The sequence below is a fragment of the Scaptodrosophila lebanonensis genome, unplaced genomic scaffold, assembly GCF_003285725.1.
Source record: "Scaptodrosophila lebanonensis strain 11010-0011.00,11010-0021.00 unplaced genomic scaffold, SlebRS2 tig00000224-arrow-arrow-pilon, whole genome shotgun sequence".
Classification (NCBI taxonomy): domain Eukaryota; kingdom Metazoa; phylum Arthropoda; class Insecta; order Diptera; family Drosophilidae; genus Scaptodrosophila; species Scaptodrosophila lebanonensis.
Window position 1 is genome coordinate 420,449 of NW_022060621.1, and position 13,012 is coordinate 433,460.

Sequence of the window (13,012 nt, forward strand, 5' to 3'; positions counted from 1 at the left end):
ATTATTTAAAATATCGGAATTACCTTCCAATATAAGAGAGGATCACATTCCTCCGGTTTATTTAAATTTTCTAGATGTTGTCTCAAGATTCTAATCGCGTCTGCTTGAGAAGATCGAACTTTCACTTGCATAGAGATGTAAGCGAGAAACATCGATAGTCGGCAGAAACAATCGATGTTCTAAAAAAATTAAAAACATTGATACATCGATGTTTCTCCACCTCTACTCAAGTGGGTGTGAGAGCTAGTTTGAGGCCACTTTACGTTGCAAAAGCTCGGCCAAAGCTTTCGTTATTGTCGCTGTCTTACACGTTTATCGTTTTAAGAACAGAAAAACCGGCAGTTTCATTCCGTGACCGTAAACGAAACAACATAGAAGTTTTCAGGTACTAGTTGTACACATGTGCAGAAACTTAAGCATTAGCAAATACATATATTAAAATGAACGGGTGAGTAATTCTTAATGCCGCTATTTTTGACCTTCAACTTTTTACTGCTTTCCTTTCTGCAGCAAAGCCGATATTGCATTAATTGGCCTGGCCGTTATGGGCCAAAACCTCATATTGAACATGGATGAAAAGGGCTTTGTGGTCTGTGCGTATAATCGCACCGTTACTAAGGTTAAAGAGTTCCTTAGCAACGAAGCTAAAGGAACCAAAGTGATCGGTGCCGAATCCTTAAAGGACATGGTTGATAAGCTGAAAACGCCTCGCAAAATTATGCTGTTGGTCAAAGGTAAGGTAATGACGTGTTGTAGATATATTATAGAAAGCGACGTGAAGTGATATACACATATACAATATATGCATAAATGTATGTAAGTATATATTTACGACGTTTGTACATGTACATACATATGAATGTGTAAGTGGAAGTCAAAGCAATGTCAAAATCACAACGAATATTGCTGAAAAACAGAGAGCGATCGAGGTGAATTTCAATGCATTTTATAGCAAGAGATAGGAACAAGAGCGATAATTTTCACAGCCTGAGTTAGCTAAGTATGTGTATGTATATGAAGTATATGCTCATGCACTTTTTATTCTAGAGAAGTGATTGGTGTTTGAGATTTCCACGTTTTAAGAGTTCTATGCACATCCCTAGTTCAATGGTATGCAGACACACAAATGCATACATAAATGCAATATGCTCATGTAAAACGCAGAGAAATATCTATGTGTGTACCATATAATTTTACATACGTAAGAACATTGCGCAACCCAATTCAGTTCCTTTTGAAGGCGTTATAGTGTGTCATAATAATGAATGTACTTCGACTTCATATTGCGAAATTTTTTGTAGGAGTGAGCTATTACGGCCCACAAATGCATGTATATATATATAGGTATATATATATATATATATAGGTATATATGGATATTTGGTGAAATAGCTATATATACATATATATGGGCATTTCCAATCTGACGTGACGCGACATTCGTACGAAAAAATATTAAATAAATAAATGGAAAAGTGAAATTTTTAAAATGTTTTTTTTTTATAGCCATGTCCGTCTGTCCGTCCGTCTGTCTGTGCGTCTGTCTGTATGAGCGCAAGGATCTCAGGAAGTACAAGAGCTAGAATAACGAAACTTGGTATCGAGGTTCCCCTAAGTCCTAGGCAGGTCAAGTTAATTTTTTTATTCTGTTGCCCCCCCCAACCCCCCCCCCCCCCCCCCCCCCCCCCGCCTCGTAATTCCTGTTTTTATAGCCTGTACCCAAAGGGTGAAAGGCTATACTAGTTTTGTGCGCATGTATGTAACACACAGAAGGAGGCGTGGCAGACCCCACAAAGTATATATATTCTTGATCAGGATGAGAAGACGAGTCGATATAGCCATGTCCGTCTGTCCGTCTGTCTGTATGAGCGCAAGGATCTCAGTAAGTACAAGAGCTAGGATAACCAAAATTGGTATCAAGGTTCCTATAAGCCCTAGGCAGAACGAGTTTGTTTATTTTTTCTGATACACCCCCCCACTCCCCCGCAATTCGTATTTTTTCTTATAACTTCCGTAATTCTCGGAATTTAAAAATCAATTTTGGTAGGTACATCCAGTTAGTACTAATGTGTCCGTGTGCCAAATTTCATCATGATAGGTCCCGCAGCTTTTGTTGTTGCTGCTTTGGTTTAACTTTGTGCTGCATACATACACGCATATAAGCACGCATAGGTACGTGATGTAAATGTATGCTGTTTAAACTGAACATAAGCATGTATTCTAATTTAATTTAATTAATTATTTTAATTAATTAATTCATTCATTTTTTTAATAATTTAATTTTTTTTAAATTTTTTTTTTTTTTAATTTTTCCTTTTTGTGGAGAGTACAGGCTATTTTACTGTCGGGCTTGCTCGACTGTAGCGTTCTCTCTTGTTTTTTTATAAATTCCGCAATTCTTGGAATTTAGAAATCAATTTTGGTAAGTACATCCAGTTAGTACTAATGTGTCAGTGTGCCAAGTTTCATCATGATAGGTCAATTGTGAGGAAAGTTATAGCCATAAATAAAATCGCTGCTCACGCGCTGCCTGCAGCGCTACCCGCAGCTGTTGTTGTTACTTTGGTTCAACTTAGTGCTGCATACATACACGCATATAAACACGCATAGGTACGTGATGTAAATGTATGCTGTTAAAACTGAACATAAACATGTATTCTAATTTAATTTAATTAATTCATTCATTCAGTTTTTTAATAATTTCATTTTTTTTTTTTAATTTTTCTTGTTTGTGGAGAGTACAGGCTATTTTACTGTCGGGCTTGCTCGACTGTAGCGTTCTATCTTGTTTTAAAATATATTTTATTATTTAAGTATTTTAATTTGTTTTCTTCTATCGTTTATTGCTATATTTTTTCATCTCCACTTTTTTGATAGGTCTAATAACGTATCTGACTACTCTCTGCTGTGAATCGGGGCATAACTGGCCGTCTGGTAAATAAAATTCCACCACCGTGCCGGATTCGTTATTAGATATTTTTGTCATTTTTATAGGCTTTTTTATCTTTAGTTTTAATCAGTTTATGTTCTCTATTGTATTGCTCTTGTATATCCTAGCTCTTGTACTTACTGAGATCCTTGCGGTCATACAGACAGACGGACATGGCTATATCGACTCGTCTTCTCATCCTGATCAAGAATATATATACTTTGTGGGGTCTGCCACGCCTCCTTCTGTGTGTTACATACATGCGCACAAAACTAGTATAGCCTTTCACCCTTTGGGTACAGGCTATAACAAGTAAAGCTAAAGTCGGGTATCCCGACTTTGAAATACTCTGTACATATGTGTACTCTGCGTGTATGTGTGTATTTGTGTGTGTCTGTGTATGTCTCGTGTGCCTGAGCATAGCAGTAACAACAACAACAGCTGCAAGCACTACTTGGTCTTATGTACATATATGGGTATAACTTCCTATTAAATCTGCCTATCATGATGAAACTTGGCATTTGGAGTTATAATAACTAAATGGAGGTATTTGTCAAGTTTGAGTTCCAAGAATTACGAGAGTTACGATTTGCATGGGAGAGGGGGGAGAAACGGAAATTCCAAAATACACATTTTCTGCGTATTCACATAAGGCACATTGGTGTTCCTAGGTCTTATAGTTTCCGAGATATAGGGGATAATACGAATGGAAAATCGGGAAAACGCCCATAGCGGGGAAAATCAAAAAAATATATAACAAAATTGCACATCGTATACACATAAGGCATCTTTGTGAAAAATTTGGTGTCTCTAGCTCTTCTAGTCTCTGAGATCCAGGTGTTCATACGGACAGACAGACAGGGCTAGATCGACTCGTCTCGTCATGCTGATCAAGAATATATATACTTTGTTGGGTCTGCCACGCCTCCTTCTGCATGTTACATTTTCAGCTCCCGCAAACTCTTGTACATTTTATGTACAGAGTATAACAAGTAAAAAAGCTAGAGTCGGGTGTCCCGACTTTTAAATCTCTGTACATATGTATGTTTAGAATTATAGAAATTAAAAAAAATGTTGATCGATTTTACCTCTCTCGGTATTCGAACTCACGTAAAGGGTTAATTGCACATTTACATAGCAATTGCGTCTATGTGAATGTATGTATGTATTTTCTCCATTAAATGATACTTCAAGCTTGCGAATATTGTATTCAACAATCGAATTCAACAAACGAGCTCTCTGACACTACTTCAAGGTCATCTACTTAAGCTACTATGCGACAAGGCTGTTTGTTTACATAGGTAGCAAACACCTAACCTGAAATTAGCTTTCTAAAAAAAACGACCCTGTATTCCTTTCAGCTGGCACCGCTGTTGACGACTTTATACACCAGCTAGTGCCGCTGCTCTCGGCCGGCGATGTTGTCATCGATGGCGGAAACTCCGAGTACCAGGACACTTCAAGACGATGCAACGAGCTAGCAAAGCTAGGCCTGTTATATGTTGGATCAGGTGTGAGCGGGGGCGAGGAAGGCGCGCGGCACGGTCCCTCGCTTATGCCTGGGGGGCACGAGGCGGCCTGGCCATTGATCAAACCAATCTTCCAGGCCATATGTGCGAAGGTGAATGGTGAGCCCTGCTGCGAATGGGTGGGCGACGGTGGCGCCGGACACTTTGTTAAGATGGTTCACAATGGTATCGAGTACGGAGACATGCAGTTAATATGCGAAGCTTATCATATTATGCAGAGTCTTGGGCTCAGTGCGCCTCAAATGGCTGAGGAGTTTGAAAAATGGAATGCCGCGGAGCTGGACTCGTTTCTCATCGAGATTACGCGCGACATACTGAACTACAAAGATAGCCAAGGCCATCTACTAGAGCGCATACGCGACAGTGCGGGCCAAAAGGGCACTGGAAAGTGGACTGCCATTGCAGCTCTGCACTATGGTGTTCCGGTCACACTTATTGGTGAAGCTGTCTATGCGCGCTGCTTGTCAGTGCTGAAGGACGAACGTATGTTCGCTAGCCGCCGGCTAAAAGGTCCGGAAACGCAGGCGACCGTGGTAAACCAAGCACAATTTCTCGACGACATCAAACAGGCACTGTACTGTGCCAAAATTGTTAGCTATGCCCAGGGATTTATGTTGATGCGTGAGGCAGCCAAAGAAAACAAGTGGACGCTGAACTACGGTGGTATTGCACTAATGTGGCGCGGGGGATGTATTATTAGAAGGTGCGTCCTTAGTTCTAAGATTATTTTTGCTTCCATAATCAGTGTTCTTTTATAAAGTGGGTTCCTGGGCAACATCAAGGAGGCGTATACACGTCAGCCGACGCTAACAAATCTATTGCTCGACGACTTCTTCCGGTGCGCAATAGAGAAAGGTCAGGCTTCTTGGCGCACAGTGGTGTCTAGTGCCTTCTGTTGGGGCATTCCTGTGCCAGCGCTCTCCACAGCATTGTCTTTCTACGATGGTTATCGATCAGCTAAGCTACCGGCGAACTTGCTACAGGCGCAGCGTGACTATTTTGGCGCCCACACCTACGAGCTCCTCGGCCAAGAGGGCAAATTTGTGCACACAAACTGGACTGGAACAGGTGGTAATGTCTCGGCTAGCACTTACCAGGCATAACGGACGCTAATGCAAACGCACATTCCACACAACCCATGTCTTTGCCAGGCGTTTGGATTGTACTGCTTTTTATTTTTTACTTCAAGTAGAAGTACTTTTTTATGTAAGGATTATTTGTGTATAAATTCACGTGCTTTTATACATACTATTAAACTGGTGTTTCTGCAGCAACTTCCATTTCACGACTAAGTGGGTTGCCTTACATTCTAAAATTCCAAAAAATTAAAATGGTAAAGAAAGCTAAATAGAACCAGAACAATGTGATACTAAAGGGTTCTGCTCAACATGTTCTTAACTGGCGGCGGTCAGACACTTCATAAATAAGTTATCTTGCCTCAGCAGTCTGGGCGAAGTGTCTTCTTGTGTTCAATGACTAGCTTGTCCGCGGTATACAGATGGCCAATAATAACCTGCAACCAAATAAAGTGGTAGGTAAGTATTCATACTAAGCGACGACAGTTTGGAGGCGCAGATACCGCGCTGAAGTAACTACAGAATTCTGTCACGCGCATTTACTAGTCATTTCATTGATAAACGAAGGAAAAGTTTTTACCTGTCTTCTTATCAGGTCGAGATTTTGTTTTGCATTTGCCACTTGTCGATCGATTTCTTCAAAATCATTGATAGTTCTGTTGGCCCGGAATGTGTCTCGTATTTTACGGGCAGCGTACATTCTGCAATGACGTAGGTGTGAGATATTTTATTGTTCGTACACTAAATAGCAAAATTTTGCATATTTCACAATATTCACCTGAAATTGTATGAAGGCAGCTTTTCAGCCTCACGTAACAAATTACGGTATAATGTGATGGCCTGCCGGCGTGTTGACATATTTTTATTAATAACAAACCAATCGGATGATAATTAATGATTTTGGGTCGTCGGTGCTAATAAACACGTCCAATGCCACTGCTTGTTAGATATTCTTCGATTATACTAAAATTAAATTGCTAATAGCGACAGATACGACACAGCTGCTGGATGCTGTTAGTGATGTATGTATATAAATATCGACACATCGATTTTCATACAAGCGACTGATTAGATTGTAACTAGATGTATTTTGTTCGACGTTTCGATGAAAGTCGGCTATGTTGTATTACTCTAAATATCGGTTTTTGGCACATACCTAGAAAAAATGCCGCCATGTAATTAAATTACAAAAAAATGAAGAAAAATTGAACAGTTATAATTTTCACTGTAATAGTAAATTTATGCTTTGTAAAAATATACAACATACCACCATTATATATCATCCAATTTTTTAAAAAATTGTTTAGCTTATATAAAAATTTGTTTCACTTTTCAGTTATTTAAATATTTTACTATTATCCGCTTGGATAAGAAGAATTCGGAAGAAATTTTATATTATTATTATTTTTTTACCCTTATTTGGATAATAAATCGGTCTCGAAACTTATTTAGGCTACACAAAACGCAGGGCTATGTCTTCTTCAATTTGGCTTACTGCTGATTATCAATATAACACAATGAAGTTATCTTGTAAGTTTATTTAATGCAATTGAGAACTTCATCGATGTTGAATTCTTAGATTCATTGAAGTTAAAAAAAAATCAATGATCATTTTGCGCTTAAACTTATAGTAACAATTTATTCCAAACATGTCTCTCATTGTTCGACAACTTATCGTATTTACTGCCAGGCGATCTATCGATAGCAGATAGGACCGCCATATTAAAATCAGCTACTGCTACTGTTTGTACATACTATGCCTATGCCATGTCGCTAAGTTGTCAAAATCACTTCTTTTTATAGGTGCAGCTAGCAATAATATTTTCGAAAATGTGTTTTCTTGTATTTCTAATTATACTGATTAATATTTTTTTAGATTAATTTGAATCATCTACGCATAAATTTAAATATAGTGCTATCGATGAATCAGCCCTATCGAAAGTTTTACGACAGTCTAGGTAACATATATTGTGTGGTTAGCGGTCTAGGTTAGGGATGGATATCGACAAGAAAATGCCGATATTTATATCGGACAAAAAACCTTCTAGGATATCATATGGAAAATGTCAAATATCGGCGATTTCGCATGAATATATAAATATCGATATTGAACAGCTAAATTTTTTTAAATGATGAAATAAAAGATATTTTTAATAAATATGTTGTTTTAGCAACAAATGTTAGGTGTTTATAGTAAAAACAAATGTATATATGTATATAAATGAAGGCAAAAGTTTAACAAATTAATTATTTGATTAAATTACAAAAATAATAAGGAACATAAAATATTTGTAATGAAAAAATTTCAGTAGAGATCAAATTCAAACTAGTATAGCCTTTTACCTTTTGGTCCCAGGCTATAAGAAGGAACTATTTTCACTTCGGTGCAGTCAAATTTAATAAATTTTGAAACACAAATATCCCGCATATCCATTTATGCATTTTAGGTTAAAAGGTGAAATTAAAATTTCCAATCACTTTTCGGCAAGCTGCCAAGGAAAAGTGCTTGTGATAGCTTTTCGGGGCTTAAGCGGTTTCGGATCGGGGTTACACGGTACGGAAGTGACGACAATAGGCAAAAACTCACAGGCCAGTTTGAAAAGGCTTGGATATGTATCCTTATCAAATTTCCATATTTTTAAGGAATTACATTTATGGTCCGCCAATGGTGAAGCGAGATAATGCGGCACTTCGTCCCTACCATTCATGCTTGGAGTTTGTTGTTTCTGTAGCGTAGTTAACATTTTCCAAAAAGTTCTTGGATCACCCCCAACAACGTCTTCATATGATTCAGCATCCAAAAGGTCAATGTTACTGGTATTATCCAAGAATCCCGTACTTGGCAGCTTTTTTTTATAGCTGCAGCTACGACAAGCTTGTTTTTAAAAAAATACTTTTTGAAGCGCGGATCCAAAATTGTAGCCGTTGTCAATATTGAGACCTGAAATTCAGACATTATACTTTTAAACATTTTCTTATTTCATTTCGAAATCAGATTTATAAGAAAGTCGAAGCCGAGTGTTTTTTAAGAAGTTTTTATTTACCTGCTCCATTTGTCCAAATCGCTTTTGGATTTCCAACAGTATAGTCCGACGACATTGCTGTGCTATTTGGTCTGCTAAAATTAAGTTATCAATGTCGTCCTGCATTTTATTGATTATCGGGATTACTAAACTGGCAGTACAGTAGTTCTGACCGACTTTTCGGGTCCCTGTGGCGGATTCCAGTGGGCGTAGCAAGAGCAAAACGTTTTTCTGCTGTTGTCAACTCAATAGCGTTGAGCATTTGTAATTATTGGCTTGACAGATTCAATACTCAATGCACATTTTGCTACAAGGTTGAGCGTGTGCGCTACGCAGGGCAAGTGCATTTGCTTCCCGAAAAGGTCACCCAAAGCTTTTGTCATGTTTGTTACGTTGTCTGTCACCACAGCCGTAACATTATGGAGCTGAATGCCCCACTCTACGCAAACAAATATATTTGCAGCTGTATGCTGCTCTGTTATTTCGGTCACACCAATATTAATGGAAACGAGCTCCAAATCTCTTTCAAAGTGGACCGTAACTCCCAAAAAACTTTTCACATTTATTGTTTCCGTCCATATGTCAGTAGTAAGGGTTACTTTCTTACCATTTAAATAGGATTTCCATTTAGCTGATGTATCTTGGAATGTTTTGTTCATTATCCAAAATTTTTTTGCAACCTGTTAGGCAGTACCGCAGAAAAACTTTTTTCAATTGTAGGCTGCACATTCAATCGTTTCGCCTTTGTGATTCGTTTTCACATGTGCGTTTAGGTTGGTTGTGTTACCAGCCGTTTTCACTATTTTTTGCAAAAGTTGCGCCGAATCAATTTTTGTGAAAAATTTGGCTTGCTTTTGGGTGATTCTGTAAGAAACCAACAAAAAAGTATCAATAAATACTTAAGTATATACAAAAAGGTTTAAAATGTACATACTTTGGCATAATTTGAAGTACGCAATCAAAAAAGCTTCACGAAGTACATACATAAAAAGCGGGGAAAATAATGTAAGAGATGAGAAGATATATCGTAATAAAAATCGATGCATTCGATATATACCACCGCATTGAATATCATATCGGATTTTACTTAAATTTTCCATCATCAAATCGATATTATATCGATATTGCCATATCGATGCCCATCCCTAAGTCTAGATGCAACAGAGGTTGAGAATTGTACATTAGATTTTCGAAGACCGTCGTGCGTGCGTGTGAAAACATACATATTTATTTTAATTGCCACCAAGCGCAGAAGGAAATGTAAGTAATATTAATTTGTAGACTGATTGTTGAACGAGCTTGTCAGCGCTAATATCGCAATGCTAGTGCTGAAGCGACAATACTGCATTTCCAATCCCTTCGATGAATGCCGTCGAGATGGCGGTGCAATTCATGAAGAAATTTTTGGTGTCGACACACGCGACCGGCGTAGGTCGCTTCCGCGTGTTAACAACAAATTCGTTGCGTTGGCTTTAATGTATATAAACGCTTCGGCGACTTACACATTTTTGGATTTTGTGTTTAAGTGTACATTGTTTGCAATTCGAGGTCGCAACAAATTTTTTGAGGTTAAACATGAATTGCATAAATTTGCGTCATTTTTCAGGCGCGTGTATCTGTTCAGGACTTTTGTTTGAATGTGCGTGCACTTCCGTAAGGGCTGGCTTGCTCACTAAATACCAAAAGTTTGCATTTCGTAATTGATTTTCAATAATATTATTTTCGACCAATACATTTGGTTTGGATGTATTCTTTGCGTGATAGTTGGCTGGTATTTTGGCGCGGTTTGAGTTTTATGTAGCTAACAGCGGCTGTGCGTGTGCTCTCTTGTTAGCTCACTCACACTTTTCCCAAAACTCATAAACAGACATATGTATGTATCTATATACATATGCACGTTCATACATACAAGCATCGGTAACAGTAACTGGCGCGGTCATTTCTTGTGATTCATCTCAATGTTGGACAATTTGGGTCTCTGAAATATCTCATTCCGTCCATTTGTAATGCCTTTCGTATTATATTAACAGCAGTTCCAGCAGCCACAGCCTTTCATATCAGCGCCGTTGCATGCTACCTGCGCTTGCCACAGCAGCTGCATTTTCTTGCTCTCTTCCCGCCGTGTACGAAACAAACTTCCGCCACTTGGCAACAACAGCTGTTGTTCTTTGATTCCCTGTGTTCCTTACTTTGGCGCGTTTAACGTTTGTCGTTGTCAACGAGGTACGTTTTATTTAAGAGTGCTCGCAGTCACATTTTTGCTAGTATCCGCAACATTTAACATCACTAAATAAATATACAACTTCAATTTGAAAGTACGACTAATATAATCATGTTCTCCTATTTTTCACACAAAGACCATTTTCTGAAAAGTAACAAACAGCAGCCAATTTAAACGAGAAACAACTTCAAGATGGCTATGGATGGTCAGGATATGCCCACTTTCAAGTGCGTACTTGTCGGCGATGGCGGCACTGGCAAAACCACATTCGTCAAACGCCACGTGACCGGCGAATTCGAGAAGAAATACGTTGCCACACTGGGCGTGGAGGTGCACCCGTTGATATTCCACACCAATCGCGGCGCTATACGCTTTAATGTCTGGGATACAGCCGGTCAAGAGAAATTCGGGGGCCTACGTGACGGTTATTACATTCAGGGTCAGTGCGCCGTCATCATGTTCGATGTGACATCTCGCGTCACATACAAAAACGTGCCCAACTGGCATCGTGATCTGGTGCGCGTCTGCGAGAACATACCAATAGTGCTCTGCGGCAATAAGGTGGACATTAAGGACCGCAAAGTCAAGGCAAAAAGCATTGTGTTCCACCGAAAGAAGAATTTGCAGGTGAGTGTTGTAAATTAAATGTACAAAATATATATTGTTTGTGCAAAGTGAAAAATGTAACAGGCAGAACGATGCCTCCTTCTAAACTCCGAAATTCTATATATTTTTGATCAACATGCAAGAAGAGTCGTTTAAGCTACATAGACAGACTGGTGTAATTTCATTTTAATTTTGTTTTAATTTTATATAAATTAACACATAGATACAGCGTATTTTAAAGTTAGGAAACCGGACTTTTCACTTACTTGATTATACGATTTTCGAAATCATAAGCCTGTGAATCTAGAAATTAATATATTTATGTACATATTTTTTAATAGCCTGATTGCTTATGTTTCTATTAGTTTACAGTGACTCGTACTTTTCTTACAATAAGTACTTTCTTCTGCTATTCCAGTATTATGACATCTCTGCAAAGTCGAACTATAACTTCGAGAAACCATTCCTTTGGCTTGCACGTAAGTTGGTTGGCGATCCCAATTTAGAATTCGTTGCAATGCCGGCCCTGTTGCCTCCCGAGGTCAAAATGGACAAAGACTGGCAGTTGCAAATTGAACGCGACTTACAGGAAGCACAGGAAACTGCTTTACCTGATGAGGATGAAGATCTCTAAGTTTTTGTTAACCAAACAGTTTAAAAAGTAAAAATCAGGGAGGAACCTACACATGTATACACAAAGAAAGACACACACGGTAGACAGCAAATCCACACAAAAGAACCGGCAGCGGCTTCCTAATCAATATGAACTCACTAGAAGCAAGTCCAGCACACATCCGAGCGAAACTGACCATTAAGTCCATTTGAATAGAAATACAAATACTGTTTTTAGTTATTTTTTGTTTTTTTTTCTTCATGCATTTGCCCATTCTAAATTTCTATTTGTCATCATATGTAAAAAGGGCACGTTTTTAAATCTATTACTCAGTTGAAGTATAGTTAATATACGCTTTCTGTAAAAAGGTTTAGTGCTGATCATTAACTGAATGCCAGATAATTTCTGCTTCCTCTAAAAAATATTTTTTAACTAGCGAGCAAACACTAAAAGCAAAATATTTTTTAGCCAGGACCTTGAAACAAAAATTAATAATAATGAAAAAAAAAAAACGCGTCGTGCGATCAAATTGGAAGAAAATAAAGCAGAGAAAAATAAATACAACTAAAAAAGTTTTTGTCTCCTTGGGTGTCCCGTGGGGGAGGGTAAAAATTGAATACCGACCACTCACAGCTACCAAGCATTTCTGTAAGTATTGCGATTTTTTCAACATTAATAAAATGTGATCTAATAGTAATATTGATTATTCAGGTACAAGAAGTGTTTCTGGTTGATTGCAAAATCGCGCTATTAAATCTTCCTGCCATGCTTCTCAACTGGGTCCTGTTAAAATTTGTTTATGTGTTTGGACCACAGTGCTGCAATCTTTGAGCCCCGACTCATGTATGTATTGATTGTATATTGAGCAATTTAGAGAACAATTTATTTTTTTATTTTATTTTATTCAAAATATCAACAACACTACCGTCGATTATACTTGTATTATAAAACTTAATGTAACAAATTAAACTAAACAAAATAAAAGATAAGAAAGCCTAACACAAAGCTGTACAAT

The 13,012-nt window shown here is 38.0% G+C and overlaps 4 protein-coding genes across 5 annotated transcripts; 2 read left to right on the forward strand and 2 right to left on the reverse strand.

Moving 5' to 3' along the window:
• The first annotated feature begins 274 nt into the window (after window positions 1–274).
• Window positions 275–5,743, forward strand: LOC115630036 (6-phosphogluconate dehydrogenase, decarboxylating). Its single transcript, XM_030526668.1, has 4 exons — window positions 275–448; window positions 511–734; window positions 4,291–5,161; window positions 5,219–5,743. Exons 1-4 carry the CDS (start codon window positions 441–443, stop codon window positions 5,559–5,561), a joined length of 1,446 nt encoding a protein of 481 aa, XP_030382528.1. The 5' UTR covers window positions 275–440; the 3' UTR covers window positions 5,562–5,743.
• On the reverse strand, window positions 5,613–6,524 carry LOC115630038 (protein bcn92). The gene is made up of 3 exons (XM_030526672.1): window positions 6,313–6,524; window positions 6,115–6,235; window positions 5,613–5,971 (listed from the first exon to the last, which is right to left on the reverse strand). Exons 1-3 carry the CDS (start codon window positions 6,390–6,392, stop codon window positions 5,897–5,899), a joined length of 276 nt encoding a protein of 91 aa, XP_030382532.1. The 5' UTR covers window positions 6,393–6,524; the 3' UTR covers window positions 5,613–5,896.
• Window positions 6,525–8,271: 1,747 nt separating this feature from the next.
• Window positions 8,272–8,840, reverse strand: LOC115630020. Its single transcript, XM_030526657.1, has 2 exons — window positions 8,579–8,840; window positions 8,272–8,475 (listed from the first exon to the last, which is right to left on the reverse strand). Exons 1-2 carry the CDS (start codon window positions 8,681–8,683, stop codon window positions 8,272–8,274), a joined length of 309 nt encoding a protein of 102 aa, XP_030382517.1. The 5' UTR covers window positions 8,684–8,840.
• Window positions 8,841–9,691: 851 nt separating this feature from the next.
• LOC115630037 (GTP-binding nuclear protein Ran) lies at window positions 9,692–12,237 on the forward strand. Of its 2 annotated transcripts, XM_030526669.1 has the most exons (4): window positions 9,692–9,817; window positions 10,588–10,780; window positions 10,915–11,405; window positions 11,803–12,237. In XM_030526669.1, exons 3-4 carry the CDS (start codon window positions 10,971–10,973, stop codon window positions 12,016–12,018), a joined length of 651 nt encoding a protein of 216 aa, XP_030382529.1. In that variant the 5' UTR covers window positions 9,692–9,817; window positions 10,588–10,780; window positions 10,915–10,970; the 3' UTR covers window positions 12,019–12,237. The 2 variants fall into 2 exon arrangements, with proteins under 2 accessions (XP_030382529.1, XP_030382530.1); XM_030526670.1 differs by lacking the exon at window positions 10,588–10,780 and having other exon boundaries at window positions 9,696–9,817.
• Window positions 12,238–13,012: the final 775 nt, after the last annotated feature.